We start from the raw sequence: 26,356 nt of genomic DNA on the forward strand, positions 1-26,356 counted from the left end.
CAGGGGTCTGTATTCTTTCAAAAATACACTTCCTGAGTTTCTCCTGCACAGCCCACCTATCATGGACCTGAGTTTGGAACCTGTGGCCTGAGATGCTCTTCTGCCTCCTCTCTAGAATTTTAGTTCCATTCCTCCTTTCTTTAAGACAAAGTAATCCACTAAGGTATGAACCAAGGACGGTCCCTTACATTCCCAGAGTGCTTCGGATTCTGAGAGAGGTACTGGTTACTAGAATCTTTTCCTGCTGGAATTTGACGTAACATAACTGAGTAAAGTGAAAACCAAAGAGCAGTGTAGGGGTAGAGGAGAAATAGTGTGAATTTTTACTCCAGGTCAGTGCCTAGAGTTACTCTTCTTTGTCTAATTCTTGCCCTTCTTCCACTTTAGAACTCCTTGAGTCCTTAACAGATCCCATAACAAAAGTTCCGAGGCCTCGTTCTGGAGTGAACCCTTCATAGCCCCACACACAGAGATCTCAGTGGCTTGCCTGCATCGCCCTAGATGTCTGGCATGGCTTAGCCTCTTTGCTCTATGGCATATATTTGACTTTATTCCTAGCAGCTGCCAATGTCACTTTGAATGCTTGAAATTACTGAGTGTTTACTGTGCCACTGGGTGGGGATTTTAAGCGAAATGTTCTGTCTTCTGAGTGGAGCTACAGAAGACTTTTTAAAAGCTGTAGAATAAAGTCTCATCATACCAGAATTATAGGGCCTGTCGGAAAATTCTGAATTGGATAACATTTTTTTAAATGCAGTTGAAAAACTCATGAATATATTTAGTGTAGCTAGTTCTGGGATAATGCCAGCCCAGATACATTGATTAGATAAGAATATTCTGTAATTAACATATTACTCATGGGCTAGCGAATGCTACTGGGAAACAGTTTGAAGTTAAAACATAAACATGTCCTGTGTGATGTGGCTTGCGTGATTCTTTTGCTGAAAAAAAAAGTCTTTTTAAACAATGGATATTGTAAATGTCAAGTGTTTCCAGTTTTTATCAGAACTAACAACAATTTAAAACTTTGGGGCATGCAATGAAAGATTTTCCCTCTTTTGGTAAAATGTTGTGTACACACACCATGTATTCCTAATGTACAACTTGCTTTTGATTATACTCCATTATATTTTTCCTGAGAAGCAGAACATTAATTTTTGAATGATCAACCATTAATCTGATTGCTTTCTAAGGTTTTTTCTTTCTTTTTTATATTATTTTAGAACTAGTAGATCTTCCCTTGGTAAAGTTTGACTTTTCCTGCAACAAAGTGCTCGTGATTCCAATTTGTTTTAGAGAGATGAAGCAGCTACAAGTGTTGCTACTTGAGAATAATCCTCTGCAGTCTCCTCCAGCACAGGTGAGCAGTCTTGCGGCAAAGTCAATGCCCCATGGGATGTGCTGTTTTAGGGGCCAAGGGAAAATTTCCCTTTCACCCTCTGAAAGTTTGCTGAAAATCACTTATCACTGGCAAGTGGCAGATTAATTGGAGAAAAGGCATGCAAAATTTATTAACATGTACGTGGAAGCTTCCAGAGTGAAGACCCAAAGATACAGGGGAAATTGTCCAATTTTGTGCTTACAAAGTGTGGGCAACCATGTAGAAATATGGTTGGACAAAAAGAGTATGATCTCACGTTAATAGACTGAGTGAGGAAATCCAGCAGGGCCTGTCTCTCTGGATTCTTCTTGGGCTCTCTGAGGATCATTCCTTCCTTCTGGGTGTGGGGCAGGACCCTCTTTGGAATAGGGGTTCTTATTGGCCTACTGTCAAACAAGAGAGGTCAGATAATTTCTTTATGGCCAGTTTTTACACAGAAAGGCAGAGGGAAAATTCAAGTAATATTTTGAGGTTTTAAAGGGGTTCTGGTTTCAATGACAAGCTTTGGGGAAGAGGGATTCAAATTTCTAAGGCTCCCTTCCTTGGGAGAATGGGACCGAGAGGCAGGAGGGCAGGAGAGGTCAGAGAAAAACTTTTGCTTCTGAGGCCTTCATTTTGGGGTGTTGTTTTCTGATTCCCAATGCTATCAATAGTGCTTAAGCAGCTCTCCGAAGGCCAGTTTTCTGATTCTCTGCTGAAGAGAATAATACTGAATAAAACTTGATTGTAAACAGTCACAGGTAACCCTTGAGTGAATGTGAGAAACAATAAATTGTCTTCTGCTGCATCAAATCTATTTACCAGCACTTGGCTGACTGTGCTAATCACTCCAACTCCAGAATTGAATGTCTTATTATTTATCATTTCATTTGAATTTTTTTCACGGAGTACACTGATTGATTTTTTTGTTTGTTTGTTTGTTTGAAACGGAGTCTCGCTCTGTCGCCCAGGCTGGAGTGCAGTGGCCGGATCTCAGCTCACTGCAAGTCCCGCCTCCTGGGTTTACACCATTCTCCTGCCTCAGCCTCCTGAGTAGCTGGGACTACAGGTGCCTGCCACCACACCTGGATAATTTTTTTATTTTTAGTAGGGATGAGGTTTCACCATGTTGGCCAGGCTGCTCTCGAATTCCTGACCTCCAGAGATCTGCCCGCCTTGGCCTCCCAAAGTGCTGGGATTACAGGCGTGAGCCACTGCTCCCAGCCATATATTCCTTATTTGAATGTTAGCTGGAAAATGGAATTTAAACATGGTTATTGATTATTTAGAGACAGGTCTCAAGCTCAGATGTTAAACTGCATGAGAGAAAAATGAAGTACTATGCTTTCAGATGCTTAACCATGTAAATATTTTGAAGTTTATTTTCTTTTTAAACAATTTAACAGCTTCTTAAATCTACAATTATTTTTAGACTCCGAATTGTTTTCTATGGGCTCGAAAATAATTGTACTTTTCTCATCTTTTGTAATTGGAATTTCACTAGGCTGGTCATCTGACTTTATACTTTTTATACTGTATATACTTGAATACATTTTTGTTAGACTTTTATAGTTTAATGCAAGAAAAAATGGGAAATTTGCTTGAGCATGGTTTTCTGTTCAAAGTAGAATTTGGAGGGAATGATTCCCAAAATTCTAAGGACGGATTTAGTGTACATGGGTAGGGTGTTACTTGAAATGAAATCGGGAAAATTGAAATATACAGAGTAAGGATTTGATACTTACATTTTGTTTTGTCATTGAAAAGTGAATATGATTACTATTAATTTCTTCATAGATTTGCACAAAGGGCAAAGTTCACATATTTAAGTATCTGAGCATACAAGCATGCCAGATTAAGACAACTGACTCCCTTTATCTCCACACCATGGAGAGGCCACATTTACACCAGCACGTGGAAGACGGGTGAGTCATGCCCTCATTCAAAGCTCCCCTTTAAAATTTGCCTAGGCCAAGGCCCTCCAGGTAGCTGACTTCAAAAATCTGTTTGTTTTAAGTCACCATGGTGTCTGCAGAGAACAAAGCAAAACAAAACAATTTGCTTTGCTCACCTAATGTGTGTTTAAAACAAGAAGTTGAGAAAAAAAAAAAAAAAAACAGGATTTTTCAAAATCAGGAACAAAGCTCTATCAAAAATTACCTTTCTCTATTTGTAATAATTAAAATTGGTACTTTCTCTGCCTGTAACAACAAACTGATAATCTTCCCGTATGTGTTTTAGTTTTTTGTTCTAGATCCTTTCACATAGCAAAAATAAAATTTAGTAACTTTTTAAATAGTCAACTAAAATCATCCCTTCAGTTCTAGCATCAACTGTAAAATGCCAATATATATAAAATGAGTTTTACGGCCTAAGATTTAAAGTTGCTACTATTAGCAAGATCGTCTTACTGTAAATTAATTAACATAATTTTGTATATTCCAGGTCAGATGTTTATCAGAGAAAATGAACCACTTAAATGTCACTACACTAATATCAAATGTAGAGGTTTTTGGCTTCACAGTGGCATTTATAATGTGATTGCATTAAAAATTAGGTCTATACACACTGTTTTATTTTTGTATTTCTCATTTTGTCAATTTGCTTATTGTATAAAAATTAAATAATACTAAAAATTTTGCAAACAAAAAAAAACAAGAAGTTTAGAAACCATTGGGATATGAAAGCAAAAACTGATGCTATTGAGAATATTTTGGTATATCTCAAATATCATCTACTGTCTCCTAATCAATAATCAGTTCTTCCTGTGTAAGTGGGTATATACTTATAAATAAGATCTAGAATACAAATGTGGATATTTTTTACTTATCAGAATAACTATATTGAGCCCAGACATGGCGTTTTAGCAATTATTAATGTTGAATATGCCTCCAGAACAACGTTAAGAAAAAAAATGAAGGCTTTATTTTTGGTCTTTTAAAAATACAGTATGTGTAGTTTTTTTTCCACTTCCTGTTTCAAATGGAAATGTTAGAACCTTTTCACACATCCTAGAGCTTCTTGTGGCATAAATCAAGCCTTGAGCTTCCAAAAAACAACGTTCCATCACTGATCGCAGTTACAGAAATGCAGGTTCTTTTTAAGAAGCCTTTACTGCAGAAATCTTTTCCTACACTTTTTGCTACATAAGTAAATGTAAAATTTCTGACTGACTACCTTAGTGTTACTTTTATATAATGCTTAAAATATGTATCCACTGTTTTATGTACTTAATCCCTGGATAAAAATTTACAGAATTATTGAAAGTAATCACATTTCATAAACTAAGGGGTAAAAGCAGTTATGTGGTTTGCTAGATTCAGTAAAATAAGAACATTAGTAACTATTTTTAAGAAATACCTTGACATCTAAGAGCAAGCCACTTGATTAGAACATAAATCCATGAAACCCTGAACACAAAGAATTTTATCTTATACTGTGTTTAGACTGTGCTACTGTCTGATTTTCATTAGGTCCATGTCTTAATATTCTTTAATACTAGACTGATTTGTTGCCTTACAGTAATAATAAAAATTTGCATAGCAAAATTATTATTAGAATGTAAGTTGATGTTTCTTGGTGTGAACTTTGTGATTTTCATCTTTTTTAAATGAATTCAATATTGATGGGATCTATCTCAGCAAGAAGGATTCTGATTCAGGAGTTGGAAGTGACAATGGAGATAAGCGATTATCTGCCACCGAGGTAAAGTTAGTGATCAGATTCTTTTCCTTCTGTACTTCTAGACATATCTCCCAGAAGTTCATTGAACTCCTTTCTGTTAAAGGGCATTGATTCATTTGTATGAGAGTATGTGATATTCGTAAAAGCTATTTGAAATCCTCGAAGTGTTATATAAATATTAGCTGTTGTTAGCTTATTCTGGATCTTTAATATTTTGTAAATGCCTCAAGAGTAGAGTCTGTATCTTCCTCTCCTACACATTATCTAAAATATTATTGAGTGCTCAATAAATATTACAAAGTGGCTAAGTAGTATGCAAGTGCTCATGAAGCACTTTTATAAATATGCTAATTTTTCAGTAATAATTTAGAAAAACATTGTTATACATATGCATAAATGTTAAGGAATCAGCTGTAGATTTTATTTTAGTAGTTGACCCACAGAAAATGCATTTATGAGTAGCTATAGTTTTTATAACAATGTTTGTTTTCCTCACACTCTTAGATTGTGTTCTGTTCTGTTCAGTTAATTGGATAAAAGTTTGGTTACTTGTAAGCTAACAGGCCTCACACATTAGAGCTTCCTACAGTGGTTATAAATAATGCTTTGATAACTGATTTATTATCTCACATGTAGTCTATTAGAGTCCCCAAAATCTAACACTAACGTACTATTAAATGGAGCTTCTTGGCCTCAGGGATCTAGAAAGGAGTGGTAGGAAAAGTATCAGGTGCTCTTCTTTTTTTGAGGGAAGTTACTTTCTGTAGTTACTGAGTTTTGAAACATTATAATACTCTTTGAAATTGCAGTTAATAGGCCAATTACCCCATCAAAGAAACTCACATTTTTTCTATGTATGACTCCAGGAAAAAAACCTTTCTCCAATTCTCCTCAGGTCTTTGAATTTTAATAGGTAGCTAAGGTATTTGAATTTATTTTTCACAAAATGCTCTATATAGCAGTGTATTAAAAAGTGGGATTCTTTATCTTTAAAAATCCTTCTAATGTAGAACATTTTGAAAGGAAGAAGAGTTAGTAGGCAGAGAAGGCCAGTGTCAATAAAGAAAATAACCCATAGGAAGCACATTAATAGTTTACTGTGCTTCAGCGGGAGAGGGGATGCTAAACACATTGCTTTAGTTGCATTTTAATTCATCCTCTTCAACTCCTAAGTCCTCGCAAATGGACCGTTGTTTCAGAAATTACTCACCCTAAGCATATTTTCTGTTAAATTAAACAGACCCTGCTTTTTCTCTTCTAAGGCTAATTAAACTCATTAATAAAACATTACATAAAGAACTTCATTATCCTTTTATTCTCACTTAAGCATAAGTAGGATGCTAATATCATTCTAAAAGGAGCCCAAGGATTTATTGGGTGCCTTTTAATTAGATGCATATCTTTGGAATTGTGCTAAATTTTTAAGATGAGAGGTGGGTAGAAAGAGAAAGGAATACAGAAAAGATTATATTCAACAGAATAAAAATGCACATATCTTCCCATTGACCTTTCCTTGTCTTACATTACAGCCTCCTTTCCTAAGTACACCTCCAAGAAATTTGTTTTTTAGAATGATAAGCATTCTGAATTATCTTACATAGCTTCCTATTTTCACTTGGTTTGGCAAAGATTTTACCATCTGTGGTCAGGTGATGTTACTTCCCATTTAGATCACATTTTGGGGTTCAGGGATCACACCTCATTCTTTTTCTTTGGCTGCTGTCACTGATTGATTTAGCGTTTGTCACTGAGAAATTATTATTATTATTATTATTTTTTAATTTATTTATTATTATTAAACTTCAAGTTGTAGGGTACATGTGCACAACGTGCAGGTTTGCTACATATGTATACTTGTGCCATGTTGGTGTGCTGCACCCATTCACTGAGAAATTAAAAACATCTTTTTATCAAGATAAACAGGAAAGTGTGGAGCTCTATGAATATTTGTTGAATGAATGAAATGCATGCCTGATTTCTGCCAGTTTCTAAACAATCTGTACATATGTCCAAAAGTAAACAAGGACAGACTCTGAAAACCATACCTCAAGAATTTAGAAGCAAGCCATAATCTCCTGAAATGTGTTTTATGGAGGTTCCTGATTTTTGAGATTTGGAAAGCTATTCCCTAAGTAGCAACAGTAAAATGGAGACAGAGGAAAATAAACCAGGCTCCACATTTCATTGAGAATCATAGGTTTTCTGAATAAACGTCATCAGCTACTGTGCGAAAGGAAACCCTCAGAGAAAACTAATCCAATTATTAAGCCAAAGCTTTACTCCAAAAATCACACAGAGCAGTTCTTTTTAACTACTACAGTTCTTTAGCACTTTTATGTATGTGATGCAGCTTCCTCAGCCTAGAATAGAGAAATAAGACAGGCACCTGTATTAGTTCATTCTAGTGTTGCTATAAAGAAATACTGGAGGGTTGGTAATTTATGAAGAAAAGAGATTTAGTTGGCTCACAGTTCTTCAGGCTGTACACAGAGCATGTGACCAGAAACTGCTTCTGGCAAGGGCCTCAGAAGTCAGGGTTGAAGGTGAAGGGAGTGCCTCCTGTCACATGGTGACAGCCGGAGCAAGAGAGCAACATGGTTGGGGGAGAGCAATGTGGGAGGTGCCATGCACTGGTTTTTTTTTGTTTTTTGTTCTTTTTTTGGACAGAGTCTTGCTCTCTTGCCAGGCTGGAGTGCAGTGGCGTGATCTCAGCTCACTGCAACCTCTGCCTCCTGGGTTCAAGCGATTCTCCTGCCTCAGCCTCCCGAGTAACTAGGACTGTAGGCACGCGCCACCATGCCCAACTAATTTTTGTATTTTTAGTAGAGATGGGGTTTCACCATGTTGGCCAGGATGGTCTCGATTTCTTGACCTTGTGATCCACTGGCCTCAGCCTCCCAAAGTGCTGGGATTACAGGCATGAGCCACTGTACCTGGCCGGTGCCATGCACTTTTAAACAACCAGATCTCACATGAACGCATAGCAAGAACAGCACAGGCCCTTCCTGAGGTATCCACCCCCATGACCCAAACACCTCCCACCAGGCCCCACCTCCAGCATTGGGGATTACATTTCAACATGAGATTTGGAGGGGACATACATCCAAACCATATACCAGTACCTGACAAGATTTCAGCTTAAAGCAGAAGAGAACACAGAGAAGCCTGTAAGTGTTATCTCCATTAATTTTCACGATGTGAACACAGCCATATAACCAGCTGCCAGTTCAACAAACAGAACTTTACCAGCACCCTAGAAAGCCTCACCCCGACCCCAAGAACAACTTCTATCCTAATTTTAAATACCATGGATTAGTTTTGCATTTTTTTGAACTTAAATGGTGGAATTGACCTTTGTATCTGGCAACTTATATTCAATATGATGTTGGTGAGAATCACAGGATGTTGTTTTATTACATAGCATTCTCCTTATGTACATTGATAACACTTCTCTTGAGTTAAACAGTGCACTGTATCTTTTTAGCCTTCTGACGAAGACACTGTTAGCCTCAATGTGCCAATGTCGAATATCATGGAAGAAGAACAAATCATCAAGGAGGACTCGTGCCACCGCCTTAGCCCCGTTAAAGGTCTGAGAATGAAAACGTGGAGAGAGTGCTTGCTTTTCAGTTTCAAATGTTATGTTTAAAATAACCTGTGCACAGATAGAGCAGTGATAATCTTTCTAGAGTATTTCCTAGGTAGCAGGCACTGTGTTCATCTGGGAAGTTGATCTCATTTAAAATTTAAAAGTCTAAGATGGATACTCTAATCATCTCCATTTTATAGGTGAGAAAATCAAGGCTCAGGGAGTTTAAGTAACTTGCCATTGGTCACACAGCTGATGTGTGTGTAGTCTACTTACTACAGTACATATAGAACTAGTCTCATTCTGAAGACTTAGATAAAATTCTTCTTTTTTTTCTTTTTTTTTTTTTTTTTGAGACGGGGTCCCGCTCTGTCGCTCAGACTGAAGTGCAGTGGCGTGATCTTGGCTCACCACAACCTCTGCCTCCTGGGTTCAAGTGGTTCTCCTGCCTCAGCCTGCTGAGTAGCTGGGATTATAGGCACCTGCCACCACACTTGGCTAATTTTTAAAATCCATTCTTGGAAAGAAAATATTGATGTGATAGATATATTAGTTAGGAAAACTCCAGCTGCTGTGAAATAGAAGATTCCCAAATCTCCATGGCTCAACACAATCCAAATTAAGTTCAAATGCAGTTAGTGATCGGCAGGCAACTCCCCTCTGAGTGTTAATTTAAGGACCCAAGCTCCTTTCATACCATGACTCCAACATCTTTAACACAGGGCTTCCAAAACTTTCATGTCCATCTGTTTTAAACCAGAAGAGGAGCATGGAGGTTTGCCCATGGGAGTTTTTATGGACTGGGCCTGGAAGGAGTGCCCGTCACTGACAAGGTAGACTTCATCCCGTGGCCACATCGCACTGCACGTGAGGGTGGGAAATGTAGTTGAGGTGTGTGTTCAAGAAGCTACCTGACTTTGGCCCAGTCAGGTGACCTTGATTCCCTTACCTGTAAATGAGATGATTAGATTAGGTAATATCAAAGGTCTGGTGTAGCCTGAAAATTCTGTGGCTCTTTAATAGTCATCAAATGACCACTAAACACTGTATCTTGTGTGCCTTCAAGATCCTTTAATACGTTTCGTATCTTGGTTAGAAGCCCTCATTGGGTAACATTATGGCAATTTTTTTGATTGCCCCCGTTTCCCAATGACTTTTAAGGAAAATACAAACATTTAGTTTTACTCATTTGTGGCAGAGACTATTTCACAGTGTATGAATAGTGCAGAACTGGATTAATATACAGATCTTCTCATAAATAGTTGGAATATGCTCTTATGAGTGATAGGAGAGCTGTTTAAGTTCACTCAAACCTTAGTGTTTGCTTTCACTTCTTACACTTAGGTTTTTAAGTTTAGCATTTCTGTTTACCTGAGATTATCATGGGAACCATATGTTGTCCAAAAACATAGCTGTATGCTTTATATACAAATATAACTGCCACTTCATTAATTCATATAAACTTAGTAATATTATGCACCATAGGAGGTGGTATTTTAGGCACATTTTTCAAATAAAAGAATTATATAATTTGTTACCAGTGGGTCTTCCCCGTCTCGTCTAGATGTGGGTATTACATTGGTTCAGAGTGTTAAAGGGTGGCCCAGTATGGTTCTTTTTCATGTTCAGAACAGTTGGAAGAGTTGTGTAGGGTGTTCCTTTTGTGTCCCCACCTCCCCTGGAACACATTCTAGGTGGATGTGCCCCATCTGGGCATGCTGTCACCTGTGTGTGGCCCTTCTCGTAGACACGTCCTTGAGATTATTTGCTGCTTAAGGACAGGAGTCAGATTTGGCTGATTTTTTAATCCCTAAAATGTTTAGCATAATACCTGCCATTTAGTAGCTGCTCAATATGTGTTGGATTTTAAATATGAAATACATAGTCACATATTATTGAGGGCAAAAAAGCCTTCTTTTATACTCTCTTTTCTCCATTCCTTAAAAAGTAAGAGAAAATCTTATTTTTCTCATAGGGAACTAAGCCCAGAGAGGCCTTGACTTTTTAAGTTCAGTTTGGGGCTTTCTGGGGTTATTTTACTTTTATCTTTTCCTCCCTGCAGGGAAGAGAAAACTTGGGTTTTTCATATACCTTCTTCATGGGGAACACAGAAGACTTGTAGTGACTAGATGATATTTGAAGACCAGCTGTGTTTTGCTCTTCTGTTCAAGAAATCATGCTTTCTGTCTCTCTGTATATTTTCCTAACAGGGGAATTTCATCAGGAATTTCAACCGGAGCCTTCCCTTTTGGGTGACAGCACTAACTCAGGAGAAGAAAGAGATCAGTTTACTGATAGAGCAGATGGTCTCCATTCGGAATTTATGAACTATAAGGCAAGATTTTCAGGATCAACTATGTTTTTTACTCATTTCCTTCTGTTTGGCACCTTACAATTTATGTTCGAGGTTGCCAATCCATCCCCTTCAACGTCCAGCTTGCTGCACCCTCCCTGAAGCCTTCCCAACATCTCAGCACTCAGCCTGTCTATTTGCCCATGTGAGGAGCTGCTCCCTGCCCTATGTGCCTCTCCATCTGTCCGTTTATGGATCTGATTTTCTTTCCGCTACTCGGTGCGTCGTACAAATTGGCAAACTCATTAGTGTGACCATTACCATGCAGTAAAAGCTGAAATAGTTTCACATTCTTTTCAACATGTTCTAGGTAAATCCTCTTCTTGGGAGTATATTTATAGTGTAAAGACAAAAGTGGAGACTTTCAAAATTGAGAAATGAATATCTTTCCTTTTTGGAAAGATCTCTCTGAGGACACTTATTCCTGAACTTTTGTAGGTGCCCTGAGGCATTGAAAGGGCAGGCGAAGTTGCCGAGTTGTCAGGAAAGCCTTCATCTTAGTAGCAACACAGGGAGGAGAGAAAAGTAGCACTTTACTGAAGCGGATAGTGAAGGTTCCACTTCACAACATGAGTAGGTGCTTGGTATGTTTCCGCCAGCCCTTTTGGTTCAGGTTGTGGCGCCCAAGAATCATAAAGATTATTGTTTTTGTAAAATTCAGATTATTGTTTTTGTAAAATTCAGATTCACTGTGGCTCTGAGGTAACTTCTGAGTTATTATGCTGAAGCCAAGAATGGGATCCCTGAGTACTCATCCTTATTTTCTGAGCATCGTGTCCTGATGGCTGGAACCAGCCTAAATGACCATCTCTGGGCATCACCTTCAAGGAAATGGAGAGGAAAGCAGCTGAATTTTACACTGTAGGAGACCTTGGTGTGCTCAGGACATGTTTATGGCCTCAAGATAAAAATAATGAACCTGACATGTGTTTCTAGATTACAGAAGTTGTATAGAAGGATAAAACACAGAGCCTTAACTCTTTACTCTCTGTATTTAATGTCATTAATCCATACATCCTTGTTTTAAAATAGGTCACCCCCATTGCCTTGCTTCTGTCCCCTGTCTCCATTGACATTGCTTCATTTGAGCCTCATAGTTTCTCACTTTGATTACTTCAGGCACCACCCCACCCACTTCACTTCTTACTCAATGCTGCACCCCCTTTGCATGCATGCGTGTACATACTCTCTCTCTCTCTCTCTATATTCTGCCACCAAACATTTTTCTAAAGTACAAATATAGTGACATTACTCTCAGGCCCCTGGTTCTACAAGGCTTCCCCAGCTTAGACCCTATCTCTCAGCTCTGTGGGACGATTCTTCCATGAAAATGTGAAAATTGGAGTGTATCAAGCGTTCTTAAGTTAAGAATCTAAGGTAAAGATGGAAACCTTGAAGAATGTGTTAAGAAGATGTCCCCGTTTAAGTTCTAGAGGAAACAAAGCAGTTAGTAAAAATAAAGCGTATTGTTTCAGAAAAGCAAATTTCCCTGAATTCAGAGATTTCAAGGACTTCATGGAAATGGCTGCTCTACAGAATGGGTCCTGTAGATGGAAACTAGAGGAGCAGATAGGGGTGTGGAAGTCAACTTGGCAAATGCTTTCTGGAAGATGCTTCTCTTGGAAAATCAAAAGAAAAATGCTAGTGATAAACAAACATCTACAACAAGTTAAGGAAAAATTGTGCATTGAAAATCAGGCCCATATTAGGCTTGATATCCATCAACTTTAAGTCTTTCAACCTGTGCTTGGCCTGGCACAATGGCTCACACCTGTAATCCCCCACTTTGGGAGGCTGAGGCAGGAGGATTACTTGAGCCCAGGAATTCAAGACCAGCCTGGGCAACATACTAAGACTCCATCTCTACAAAAAAACAAAAACTAGCTGGATGTGGTGGTGTGGTCCTTGAGTCTCAGCTACTCAGGACGCTGAGGAGGGAAGATCACTTGAGCTTAGCAGAGTGAGTCTTCAGTGAGCCATGACTGCACCACTGCACTCCAACCTGGGTGAAAGAATGAGACCCTTTCTCAAAAAAACAGAGTTCTGTGCTTTGCATAATCCTGTTTACGGAATAAGCATCTTGGACCTTTGCAACCACAGTCAATTTTCATTATTCACAGCAGTTATCTTGTGTGACATCACTGTGCATATTGAATTATCCAATACTGAACCATCACTCATTGGGGAAATAGAGGGCTGCGTTCCTGCAAGCCTCTGGTCACTACATTTTTGTCAACCAATCAACACATAACCTTGATTTGTGTGTATTTCTGTTTAAAGATACCTTATTTAATACATATTGTTTTGATGAACATTGCAACCATACCTTATTTAACATATATTGTTTGATGAACATCACATCCAGCAGCACCGTAACTCATGCCCGAAGGAAGCTTGTCTAACACACATATTGTCCTCTGTAAGGGACATCACAACTTCCTCGGGCTTCTGAACACGAGGCAGCACTTCAGCACTATGTTCGGGGCTATTTTAAAGTGAAATCACCAACAAAAAACACAACAGTGTGAAAACATGGCACTAACTAGACTGTGAAAAAGGACACTTATTTACAGTAAGAGAGCCGAAAGAAGAAGGCAGAGTGTCACCTTGTTCCACCTCATCTGGGAACATACACGTCCTGGGACTCAAATTTTTTACCTCTCTGCAGATGTCTGCCGATGACGGCCAGAGCGCCATGAATACTGGTTTTGGGACTAAAAATACATGTTAGTGAATAGGCAAACTCACAAATGCAGAATCCACAGATAATGAGGATCAACTGTATAACCATTTAAGTTAGCAAAAGCAACCCAGTAAGCCTGTTTTGCCTAATGAAAAAAGAGACATTTTATACTCTTGGCTACTTATAGTTTTGAAACAAAAAATCAAAAAGAAATACCCATTGCTCCTATGGTTGAAACCCAACAAAACAAAATAAGAACATGTTGTCTTGGTCATTTCTGGTAGTATATTTTACCCATGAATTTTTCTGTCATTTGGAGTGTGGAGAGTGGCACAGTCATTTATACATTGACTGTATTGTACGTGAAAAGTGTAACCACCATAGAAAAAGTCCAAGTGTGTTCCCAGCCAGAGTCTAGCATTGGGCAGCTAGCCATGTCTTCGAGAAAAGTCTTGTCCTAACAACACATCTGGAGGACTGGCTAGTCCCGAGTTAGTTAATGGTATGCCAGAACCTTGACACCAATAGTGGTCCTTTTGGCTGGTGTTCTCTCCTAGCCAGGAAAATGTGGCCCTATTCAGGTTGGCTTTCATTCTAGCCATCAGCTGGTTTAAAGCAGCATTTCTCTGTGTCAGAGATGAACGTGCAAGGAGGTCTGTGGAAGTCTCACGGTGGGACATGCCTTTCTAAATAGCCAGTGCCACTAGTACCGCTTTGGGAGAAAGTGGGGTGATGGTGTAGGGAGAACATTTGAGTGAATTCTGGGTGTTGTACACATGAAAACTATTAGATGCAACCGGAAGCACTTTTCTGTTAAGAATTTTATACTTTCTCTTTTCCCCACTGCACACATATGCGTGCACACTCACACACACACATCCCTGCTGTCACAAACACTAGAATGCATCTTTACAGGTGACCCACAAGCCCAGGAGAGGGATCTCGCAATACAAGGAGGTGCTAAAAGGGCAACAGGAAATCCGGTGAAGGTTTTTTTTTTTTTTTTTTTTTTGAGACGGAGTCTCGCTGTATCGCCCAGGCTGGAGTGCAGTGGCCGGATCTCAGCTCACTGCAAGCTCCGCCTCCCGGGTTTTTACGCCATTCTCCTGCCTCAGCCTCCCGAGTAGCCGGGACTACAGGCGCCCGCCACCTCGCCCGGCTAGTTTTTTTTTTTTTGTATTTTTTAGTAGAGACGGGGTTTCACCGTGTTAGCCAGGACCGGTGAAGGTTTAAATTTCTGATGATAAGTTAACAGATGCTGTGGTCCTGGGCCACATATTTTTACATTAAAAAATGTTTAATTATGGGAAAATACTTACAAAATGTACCACCTTAGCCATTTTTTAAATGTACACGTAGTTCAGAGTGTTTTAACTACATTCACGTTGTGCTGCCTATCTCCAGAACTCTTCTTATCTAGAGAACTGACCCTGCGTACCCTTTCAGTAACAAGTCCCTCGTTCCCTCCTGGCAGCCCCTGGCAGCAAGCATTCTGCTCTCTGTCTGGATGAATTTGATTACTGTGTGCACCTCATATAAGTGTAATCAGTACAGTATTTGTGTTTTTGTGACTGGCTTATTGCGCGTAGCATAATGTCCTGAAGGTTTATCTGTGTGTATGGCATGCGTGAGAACTTCGCCCTTTCTAAGGCTGAGTGACATTCTAGTGCATGTACGTACCGGATTTTGTTTATCCATCCCTCCATAGATGGCTGTTCGGCTTGTTTCCAGCTTTTGGCTATTGTGAATAACACTGTTATAAACATGGGCTGGGCAGGTTTTGGCTCCTGACTACTGAGGAGTAGCCAGTGGTTTTCAGGAACCCTGTGTGTTTTGTCCACAGGCAAGGACAGAAGACTGTGAAGAGCTGTTACGGATAGAAGAGGATGTACACTGGCAAACCGAGGGCATGTGAGTACCAAGGCCTCAGTTATGAGCCATCATCACTCTAAAATCCACTTTGCAAGCAGACTGGCAGTTCTGTTGTGGTAGAATTTTGACCTGCTTTTCTGTGGGCACGCTGATATTCTTACAGACAATATTGGTAAGAAGTTGCCAGTTTTTCTCTGTCCGATGCTTTTTGTCATGATATTGGGCAGTACAAACCTCTTCCTTGGCCTTGAGTCTTACTTGTTTTGAGGCTGTGGGTAGTCATGTGATTCAGAGAATTAGCTAGAATTTCTAGATGGGAGGTTCTACTGTCCATACAATTGCCTGAAGAAGCCAACAGCTGGACCTGAAGTGACCTGTAGCTCTGATCTCCTTCTTTACCCCAAGTCATCCCCTTCAAGATCTGAGAACACCATAGACTTCTGGTCCCAAGACTTCCAACTGCCGGGGCTAGCATTTATTCAACATCATGTGCCAGGCATTGTCCTAAATACTTCACAGGCCATAACTCATTTCATCTTTACAACACTCCTAACAGACAAGTTCTGTTCTTGTCCCCCATTTCACAGATGAGAAAGCTGAGGCACAGAGAGATTGATTATCTTGCCACAAGGTCACAGAGGGCCAGCATTTGAACCCAAGGAATCTTGTACCAGACAGATAATCCTACTCTACTGTGTATACATATTTATTTAGCAAGATTTACAGGGGAGGGGATGGGTGATCCCATTAGACAATGAACCGTGTCCAGGGAAATTGAGTTTGGACTATGTGGTATAGAGTATAGTTTTTGTTCCCAGGATTTTTATTTCTATCATCTGGGAGGCAGGTGTGGACTCTCCATCATACCTTGTAGGGTTTTTCTTCTTAGTGAGGATTTATCCCATTGTTAAAACTTTTCTCCTTACAGAAAGTCGTTGTCTTACATTCTGTAGCAGGAAGGGCTTGCCGTGATCACATCTCTCTTGTCCTTTAAAAACATTGGAAGTTTCCTCTCTGGTCACCGTCTGTATTACCAGCTACTCACTGGATACGCTGCTGAGAGCCATGGAGGCCTAACTTGGTTATACAATCAGAGCAGCATAGGGAAAGAGACAGTTGTTTTTAAACTATGTACAGTTTTGGAAACTCCATTCTCAATCTTACACCTAGTGCTTTCAGCCCTGGCTGTAAACCAGGATTATCTGTAGAGCTTTATAAAATGCTGAACCCCAGTGAGACCCACTTGGACGTATAGGGCCTGGCATGGTTTTTAAGCTCCACAGATGATTTTGCTGCATCTAGAGTTAGGACGGAGAACCACTGTCCCACACTGAAACCCTATATGCATTAAAGTAATCAGACTGGTTGAACGGGAGTTGGAAGGCCTAGAAGTAGTACAGACTCGTCCAGCTGATCCTCCTCATGAACCCTCCTAGAACTCAGTAAAGCACAACTGTGAGAGCCTCTCATCTAGGCCATTGCCTGACTGTGCACAGGAGCAGTTAGGGGTGCACAGGCATGAACATCTTATGTGAGCTGCTTTATAGCAGAACTGGGCTTCTGCTACTCAGGGGCTCTTCCCACCACGCTCTGGCATCCCACCCCACAAGGTACAAACGCATGTTCACCATAGCACTGAATCTGTCAAAATCAGTTTTATATGTTACATGGATTTTTGTAAGTTTGCTTTTTAAGAAATTAGATGACATTCATGTTGTATTGATCATTTTCATTCTTTTTTCTTCCTTTTTGAGGCAGAGTCTCGCTCTGTCGCCCAGGCGGGAGTGCAGTGGCACGATCTCGGCTCTCTGCAAGCTCCGCCTCCTGGGTTCATGCCATTCTCCTGCCTCAGCCTCCCGAGTAGCTGGGACTACAGGTGCCCGCCACCACGCCCGGCTAATTTTTTGTAATTTTGGTAGAGACAGGGTTTCACCGTGTTAGCCAGGATGGTCTCGATCTCCTGACCTTGTGTTCCACGTGCCTTGGCCTCCCAAAGTGCTGGGATTACAGGTGTGAGCCACCATGCCTGGCCGATCATTTTCATTCTTATGCTTGGTTTCATGTTACAGAATAAGTTCATCCAAAGATCAGGACATGGATATAGCAATGATCGAGCAGCTGAGAGAAGCAGTAGATTTGCTGCAAGATCCCAATGGGTATGTATGTCTCCTCGGTCCAGGTTTCATGTGTAAATAATGCATACTAATGTATTGAGTACATTGTCTACATTCCTAAAATACCTACACAAATAATTTTGGCCCAGTCCAACTACTAACAAAGAAAAGTCATGTTTATTGCCTGTTTTCCCAAGATGCAAAAGTGAAAGAGTCAGACTTCTGGAGAGAGAGAGATCAATTTCCCCTTTCACCACCCTTTATTGAGTTCATTCACCCCTCACGAAATTCAGATGGGAATTTTTGGTATAATTCTTAGAAAACAAAACTATGGTAAAAGTACATATTTTATATTGCTTACAGTTTAAACCCCTGATTTATAAAAAATATAAAGAAAACGTTTTCCAAAAAGGAAAGAATTGGTATATCAAGTAGTAGTATATTTATCTGGGGTAGTGCCAAATATATGTTACCTGAAGAATATATTTCTAAAGATTTGGGATATAGGATAATTTTTAAATGTGAATTTGCCTTGATCAGTAATAAGCACCACATGCAGTGGATATGTGGATAATATTTTTCTATTTCTTAACTAATGGTAATGGAATTCCCATGGACAAAATATTTTTCAGCTAAACAATAGCAGGTTTCATGTATCGGGTAATAACTTCATGATCTCTAGAGAACTAGAGGACTTGGTAAACTGATGTGGTCTTACAATATGATGAACACGGGAATCACACTGCAGCAATCCCAGCTGGGTTCTGCAAATTTATGAAGAGGGTGGTTAGTGTATCCCAGAATGCTAATGAGAATATACCACCTATGATTTCTGGCCCTGAAAGAATAGTGGCGGATCAGTTTAGTACAGCTGGAAATCCTTTGCAATTGATTTGAAAGGCATTTCAATTCTGCAGACATTGATTGAGTGCTTGGAGTGTGGGAAGATCTGCAGTGTGTACCTTGGGGGATGCAAAGATGGACAAGACACAGCTCTTGCCTTCTGAGAATTTACACTAGAATGGATAGAGATTGCCTTGAGCAGTTATTTATAAGTGTAATTGGACCAGGCACGGTAGCTCACTCCTGTGATCCTGGCATTTTGGAAGGCCAAGGCAGGCAGATCACTTGAGGCCAGGAGTTCGAGACCAGCCTGGTCAACATGGTGAAACCCTGTCTCTACTAATAATACAAAAATTAGCTGGGCATAGTGGTGCGTGCCTGTAATCCCAGCTACTCAGGAAGCTGAGGTAGGAGAATCGCTTGAGTTCAGGAGGCAGAGGTTACAGCGAGCCGAGATTGTGCCACCACACTCCAGCCTGGGTGACAGAATGAAACTGTGTCTCAGAAATAATAATAATAATAAAATAAATAAATAAATAACTGTAATTGATTCAAGTGCTTCAAGTGGAGGTAAAAATAATAGACTTGAGCAAGTGCCCAACCTCAGGTAAAGGGGAGATGGGTGGACTGCTCTTCCTGAAGGATAGGATAATGGCCTGGACCTTTAATGACTGCCAATTTCGAGAAAAAGAGAAATTCTGGATTGAATGAAAAGCTTAGGTAAAGGCATGAAGGTCAGAATGAATGGAGCCAGGTTGGGGAAATCTCAGGCAGAACAGAGGCTCTCCATCCTAGTGTGCTTCAGTATCACTTGTGGAACTTTTTCAGAATAGACACCAGGCACTTCCTTTGGGGACTGGAGTCAGCCAGTGCTTCTGATGTGCAGCCAGGACTGAGAATCACCAGAGACAGTGTAGAATGATGCCGGCAACCGCTTTGGATGCTGTTAAGGAGCTGAGATTTTATTTTATATTTAGAGGGAGGCAGTGATGGTGTTTAAACGTGATTATTCATGTTAATTCTCCCTTATATTTGGCTCATATCATAGGCACCTAATCAAGGTATGTTCAAAGAGCTGAATTCTACATCCTGAGCCAGGGCAGTTAGTGAAAGGATGTGTGTTTATATGTATGCATTCATGTGTATGGTTGTTCATACATGTAAGTACATGTAGGCATGTGTATGTGTGTATGTATTCATTATAATGAATCAGGAAGTAGGGTGGCTTGTGGAAAGAACAGACTTTGAATTAGCTAGAAACTTTTTAAACATAGGTGCAGCATCAGTTAACTTGGGTAAATTATATGACTTCTCTGCATCCCATTTCTTCATCTATAAGATGGGGTGACAAGTACCTACCTTTTAGGGTTATGAGGATTTGAAATAATACATAAACTGCTGGTGGAGAAGTAAATTGACAAAACCATTCCAGAAGTAACTTAGTATATAACCAAGTCTAGAAACCTATATAAAACTTTGGAGTGAAATCTAAGAACTTATCCTAAGAGACAAGAAGACATGAACAGTTTGGGGTAGAGAATGAGGGATAGGTATTTTTAATAGCAAATATTTGGAAAAAGAAATTATCTAACAATTTGGGGATACTTTAAGTATATTATACTCACTGATAAGATGGAATGTGATGTGGCCAATATAATGTTTTTTAAAGTTTCCAGTGATATCATGGAATGCTTTTATGCTTTTAAAAAAGTGTATAACTTTTTTAAAGTATGTAAAAATGCACAATGTTTGATCCCAATTATATAGATAGAATTAGGAACCAGTTGTGCAGGAAATTTAGAAAAACTGGAAGGAAATATACTAAGATGGATTTTAAGAAGGAAATAAGATGGAAGGAAGTATATTAAGATAGTGGAAGAAAACAGTCCCAACTAACCTTCCAAGTGATACTTGATTCGCATCTTTATGGAGCACTATTTTAAAATATTATGTTGTAAAATTTTGTATGAATTTCATTGTCTTTCTAAAATAATCCACTACTTTGGCTGCTTTAGATCATTGTTATTTATCCTGAAATAATTTTTATAATATAACATCTAATTTTATAATATTTCTGTGAGCCAGTATAATAGTCATGAAGAGCCCTGGTTTTGTTTCTGATATAGAGAGGACACTTCAACATGTCATTTATTTCTAACTGCTTTGGGACTGAATATTAGTAATAAAAAAGTTTACCTACACATTGGGTTTTTTTCTTTTATCTCACATTTCATAGATCCAGGAATTTTTTCTTTTTTAGTTAAGCCATTGATTGTAGGATTAAATTTTAAAAGTTTACCTTTTATGTGTCAGAAAATTTAGTTGGCTATTGCTGTTCTGTCTTTATCTTGGCTTCTTCTCTCAAGGCCTTCTGATTGTTAGTTTGACAGCATTTTCACAGGCCTCTATAATATAAACTCACCCCTGTTTAAGATGACTTTATAACTTTTATATAACTTACAGAAATTCCTGGCTTTATAGGTCTTTAAGAAAAAAAAAACTTCATCTCTTAAAATAGCAGAAATTTAGAAACTATGTGAGACTATTTCAGAAGTAAAAATGCATATCAAATTGCTTGTGATTTTTTTAAGTAAGAGATACAATGTATATCTCCCTATTAAAACCAAATGCCATTGGTACATATAATGTAATACTCTCAGCAACTTGACTTGCTTCTGTAAATTCATAAAGTTCTAAAATAAAATTGAGTATATGCTATACTACCTCTGAAAATTGTGATTTTATTAGACATTACTATTATATTACAAACAAGTTGGATTGTATTACCAGTAGCAGGTGGAATGTTATATTTTGGCATATGGTGGGAAAATACCAGGCACTTTGAAATTTCTGTCGTAAACTTTTCCTCACTTAATCCTAAAGATAAACATAACTTTTTAGTACATTAAAAATTTGAACTGAATAAGACCAATAGAATTTATTAAAAATAAAAGTTTAATAAATTTACGAATATCTTTTTTTCCTACTGTTTAGATTGAGCACAGATATTACAGAGAGAAGTGTTTTAAACCTATATCCTATGGGATCAGCAGAAGCCTTAGAATTACAAGATTCTGCACTGAAGTATGCTTACCTTTTATAACAAATTATATTTTCTCTTTTTATAATACATTGACATTTTTATGCTTTCAATTTCACTTTATATCTTTTTTTTTTTCCTTTCCTTTTTCCCACAGTGGTCAAATACAGCTGGAAACGTCTCCAGTATGTGAGGTAAGGCTACTGGTGGATTCACCAGAACTCTGTGCAATATTTTGCGGTGGAAGACTGGCCACCACATTCTGTAAAGATTTGTCAGGGAGTGAAACATCTTTATTAATGAGGCCGATATTCAGATTTGTTCAGGACACATTTTTCAACTTGTTTGTACGTTTGCCTCTTTAGTTCTGCTTTTCTACTCTACCTTACCCTCTGTTAAAGATGAGAGTTGGCTATTTCTATTGGATTCTGTAGATTTTTTTTACCTCAGATCATCTTGCTGAGTCAAGCGATGGCAACTAAAGTACATAGGGAATCTGCCTGTGTGTCGGAACCTGGAGGAGGACTGTTCAATGTAGATTTTAGAGCCAAGAAAAAATCTGGGAATTGGCCAGATGGAAATTAGCTAGAAAACACCTGAAAGACAAGAATAAATGACTTGGGAATGTTGAGGAGGATTAAAAGAATATCATAAAGAGAAACTGGTGGGGATATTTGAAGACAGGTTAAGGATGGGTTCGGTAGAGTTACATGGAGTGAAATGTGGGTGGCTGTAAAGAAAGCAGTTTTGACATAAAACTAGAGATGAGCTTAGAATGTCTCAAAGCGAGAATGTTACCCCAGTCAGAGAGAGAGAAGTTTGAGCTGGTGATCTGGGAGTGAAACATAGGTTACAACCCATTTCCTGAATGGATTTAGGATGGCTAATTTAGGTACCAAGATTGTGTACCAACAGTTGATGCCCCACTGAGGTATTTGCACATGTAGTATAGTAAAGCGGTTTCACACGCTTAACTTTGTCTCTGTGTTAAAGAAATAAGGAAAAAGGAAGTGTCACTATAAAAGGAAAAGCCATGTTGCTAGAGAGTGTGGTTTCATTGTTAAGTGCAGTGACTTGGAATTATATTAGGTATCAGTCCCATCTCAAAGACTGGCTAACTGTGGGGGACTTAATTAACCTCTCTCAACATTCATTACTGTAACTGGGATCATAATACCTATTGTAAAGATTGAATTAGGAATTTTGATTCAGAAAATGTCACATAATATAGAATATCTAAATGTTAGCTATTAGCTTGCTTCTCTATGATTGTTATTGGTGTGGTCTTTAAACAGAATTACTGTATCACCTCTTCCCTGGGTGGAGGCATCATTGAATTACCCGATAGTGGGACATTGGAAGTCTTTTATTTGCAGTCTCCCCGAACCCATTTCATCAGGTTCTTCCTTTGAGGTTGATTTTGGTTCTGTGCAGACTTAACTTCTTTTTTAGCTTCTCATCTGGAAATAATTTTTTAAAATTTAACTTTATTTTTTTGTAGAGGTAAGGTCTCGCTTTGTTGCCCAGGTTTGTCTCAAACTGCTGGTTTCAAGCGATCCTTCCTCCTCAACCTCTCAAAGTGCTGGGATTACAGGTGTGAGCCTGTAATTTGGTGCCACACTATGTCCATCTGTCCCTCTTTGGTGATGTTAATTTGATCACCCAATCAAGATATGACTCCATTTCTCCACCATGTAATTGCTGTTTTATTTTTTCATTGCAGCTAACAAGCAGTCTGTAATGAGATAGTTCAAGACCATCTTAGCATCCAGCTATAGACCCACTTTTGACTCTAGTAAAATAGTAGATGGCCACCTGTTTATGTGATTTCAGGAGCACAAGAAAGACACAAAACTTCTAGAATAAAGATATATCCCCTACATTTTTAATACACAATTGGATAGTCATTGCAATAATTTTGTCTTCTGAAATGTATAATTCCTGATTTTTTTTAAAAAAAGGAAGTATTCGTACATGCCAGACCATGTGCTTTGTATATTATATAAGTTACCGTTATTTCATTTCTTCAACAAATATTCATCGAATGCCTCCCATGTCTCAAGCACCACTCTGGACACTGAGAAAGTAGCATTAAAGACACAGAGCTCCTACACTTACGAGTTTACATTCTAGATAAGGTATAAGTGAAAAGTGGGAGTTATCATACCTGAGTGACGATGCAGGATTTGAAGCTCAAGATCAAGTGACTGGCCAGGTCACTTACATGTAAAAGGCTTGGCCCTGCTTTCCTACTGCAGTATATTGCCTCTTCATGCTATGGACTAGTGGCAACACTAAGTCTTGTCATGCTTACAAACCTTAGAGGTGCCTGACTGCATCAAATGTTTTCTTCAGAGCAGATCTTGGCAGAAGAAGAGCAGCCATGATACTTACGTGTGCGTGAGCAATGCTTCCAATAATGTGAATGGGTATGGAAGGAATAAAGGATGGGTATGTACTAAATATAGACTGAGCCCAGTTCATAGTTTTGTCTAGGTCTAGTTTTCATCCCATCTTTTTTTAAATTTATTGTAATTTTTTTTTTTTTTTTTTTTTTTGAGACAGAGTCTCGTTCTTGTTGCCCAGGTTGAATGCAGTGGCACAATCTCAGCTCACTGCAACCTCTACCTACCGGGTTTAAGCAATTCTCCTGCCTCAGCCTTCTGAGTAGCTGGGATTACACGCGCCTGCCACCATGCCCGGCTAATTTTGGTACTTTTAGTAGAGACAGAGTTTCACCATGTTGGCCAGGCTGGTCTCAAACTCCTGACCTCAGGTGATCCACCCACCTCGGCTGTAATCCCACCAAAGTGCTGGGATTACAGGCATGAGCCACCGCACCTAGCCTCATCCCATCTTTTAATCTAATAGCAATACATGCACTGATAACTACCCAATTCCAATGGTTATTAGAAATTGCTACTAATATTAAACATTTTGGTGTTTTGGGAAAGATTGTTTAAATGTCACATTTCCTTAATATCAGCCCAAGACTGTTTTATGTAGAGCTTCCTCCCATTTTCCCATCAGCAAAGGTGAACTGCATCTTTGCAGTCAGTTCTAGATTTTCAGAATGGATTTCTACTTACTGATCTCCTCTTTATTTCTCCTTTTGTTTGTCTTTCTCATTGCATAGCACAAACACTTAGCATTCTCACTTGAAGTGGGACCCAACTGTACCTGGTACACAGTGAGTAGTTAGTGAGGATTCCTGGAAGGGAGGGAAGAAGAAAGAGAAAGAGATAGGAAATTAAATGGTAAGGATTAGGCTTTGGTAAGCAAAATTTCAGTGTACTGCTTATTTGATGTACAGATCTCTGGGTCTTAACTGATAGCTGCAAACACTCCATTGTTTAGGTAAAGTGTATATTATGTTCCTCTAAATTCATTTCCCTGTGCTTGTCCAACTTGAAAATCATCTGACACTTTTCCTCATGCTCATAAAGCTTCATGGGTTTTTCCTGAAGTTTAACCATGCTTGCTACCATTATATTATGTGGAAAAGCCTAATACCCTCCTAAAGTAGGAAACTTGACTTCCAAGTCATATATCAATCATTCGGTCAGTTGGGCCAACCCAGCTTTCCCTCTAATGATGAGTCTGTTTGTTCCGTCATCCAAGGCCATTAAGCCCATAGGTGTCGAGCTACAGCTCTGCACAGGCTCTGTGCTCAGTGCTATGAGGGCCTCCCAGCCAGCTACTGCACCTTTGTCTCCAGAGTGAATTTTCTGCTCTAACTGGGCAGATTGTATTACTCCTCTGTACTCACAGAATGCACCAGGTCCAACCTTCCTTAGCACCTTCATTTTAGCATGCTACTTAAAATGTCTTTGAACTTTCAGTCTCATAGTTTTAAAAACACATATATACCTGTGTCCATGATTTCGGGAGTCCCTCGAAGACAGAAAACCTCAAAAAAAAAAAAAAAAAAAAAAAAAAAAAAAAAAAAAAAAAAGATACTTTTATTCTGTCTCCAGCTTACAATGTTTTGTGTTATTTTAACATAAGGTTTATTTTTTTTTTCTTTTTTGGTTGAAGGAGGAGTATTTGGCATAAGGAATTCTCACTCCTCGTTTTCCTTCTGTAGGGCAATTATCTGTCCTTGGCAGACACATTTCTATGATTTTAAAAAGGGAGGGGGAATAGCTGGCTGTGATGGAAAAAGGAAGTCACAAGGAAAAGAAAAGAGAGTAGTGAATTCACAGGGCCAGTGATAAGGATTATGTAGAGCTAAAATATGATCTTTACTTATGATTTGGTTATTTTTATATTCTTCTGTCTCATTCAAGCAGAAAGTAACATCCTTCAGCATAGCCCTATATTAATCCGCCGGTATTTGTTGAGTGCCTGTGCTAGATTCAGCCTTGTTTTTGTGTAAAGGACTGGAAGATGAAGGCTCTGAAGTTGCCCTCACTTTAATTAATTTTTTTAATTGTGGGAGTAAGAGGATTTAGATGTTGAAAAATTTACAGAAGAAATAAGATGGTCTGTAGTCCTGAGCTTGTTTTAGGTGCTCAGGGACACTGGGGAAGGGGTAGAGTTTAAGGAGAGGAAAGTAAACTTAGACTTCGGGCATTTTGGGGTTTGGCCCTGTAGCCAGGAGGCTATGTTGAGCAAGACAACGTGGCTATGGGGAATCAGCTCTGTGTGAGCCACACGGAAAGGGGAGGCCGGGATTATGAAGCAGTTTGTAATTGGTGGCACATCACGTGATTTGACTTGAAACATACTCTAGGTGACTGTCCACATCAAGTGTGGGTGGCACTGGCATCCATGCAAGAAGAATTGCAAATTGCATGGCTCATACATAAATAATAT

General features: G+C 39.0%; 1 protein-coding gene across 6 annotated transcripts in view; it reads left to right on the forward strand.

Moving 5' to 3' along the window:
- Positions 1 to 26,356, forward strand: part of LRCH1 (leucine rich repeats and calponin homology domain containing 1) — a 202,430-nt gene that overhangs the window by 133,031 nt on the left and 43,043 nt on the right. For 4 of the 6 annotated variants that reach the window (XM_037986704.2, XM_007960367.3, XM_007960361.3 and 1 more), the window contains exons 5-13: positions 1,224 to 1,360; positions 3,158 to 3,285; positions 5,002 to 5,065; positions 8,529 to 8,634; positions 10,844 to 10,968; positions 15,513 to 15,580; positions 17,611 to 17,697; positions 21,493 to 21,582; positions 21,696 to 21,732. In XM_037986704.2, coding sequence (XP_037842632.2) covers positions 1,224 to 1,360; positions 3,158 to 3,285; positions 5,002 to 5,065; positions 8,529 to 8,634; positions 10,844 to 10,968; positions 15,513 to 15,580; positions 17,611 to 17,697; positions 21,493 to 21,582; positions 21,696 to 21,732 — 842 coding nt within the window. Of the gene's footprint in view, positions 1 to 1,223; positions 1,361 to 3,157; positions 3,286 to 5,001; positions 5,066 to 8,528; positions 8,635 to 10,843; positions 10,969 to 15,512; positions 15,581 to 17,610; positions 17,698 to 21,492; positions 21,583 to 21,695; positions 21,733 to 23,893; positions 23,990 to 26,356 lie in introns of all 6 variants that reach the window. The other 2 variants (XM_073014003.1, XM_073014014.1) reach the window with 1 other exon arrangement.

This window comes from Chlorocebus sabaeus, chromosome 3 (assembly GCF_047675955.1).
Source record: "Chlorocebus sabaeus isolate Y175 chromosome 3, mChlSab1.0.hap1, whole genome shotgun sequence".
NCBI lineage: Eukaryota > Metazoa > Chordata > Mammalia > Primates > Cercopithecidae > Chlorocebus > Chlorocebus sabaeus.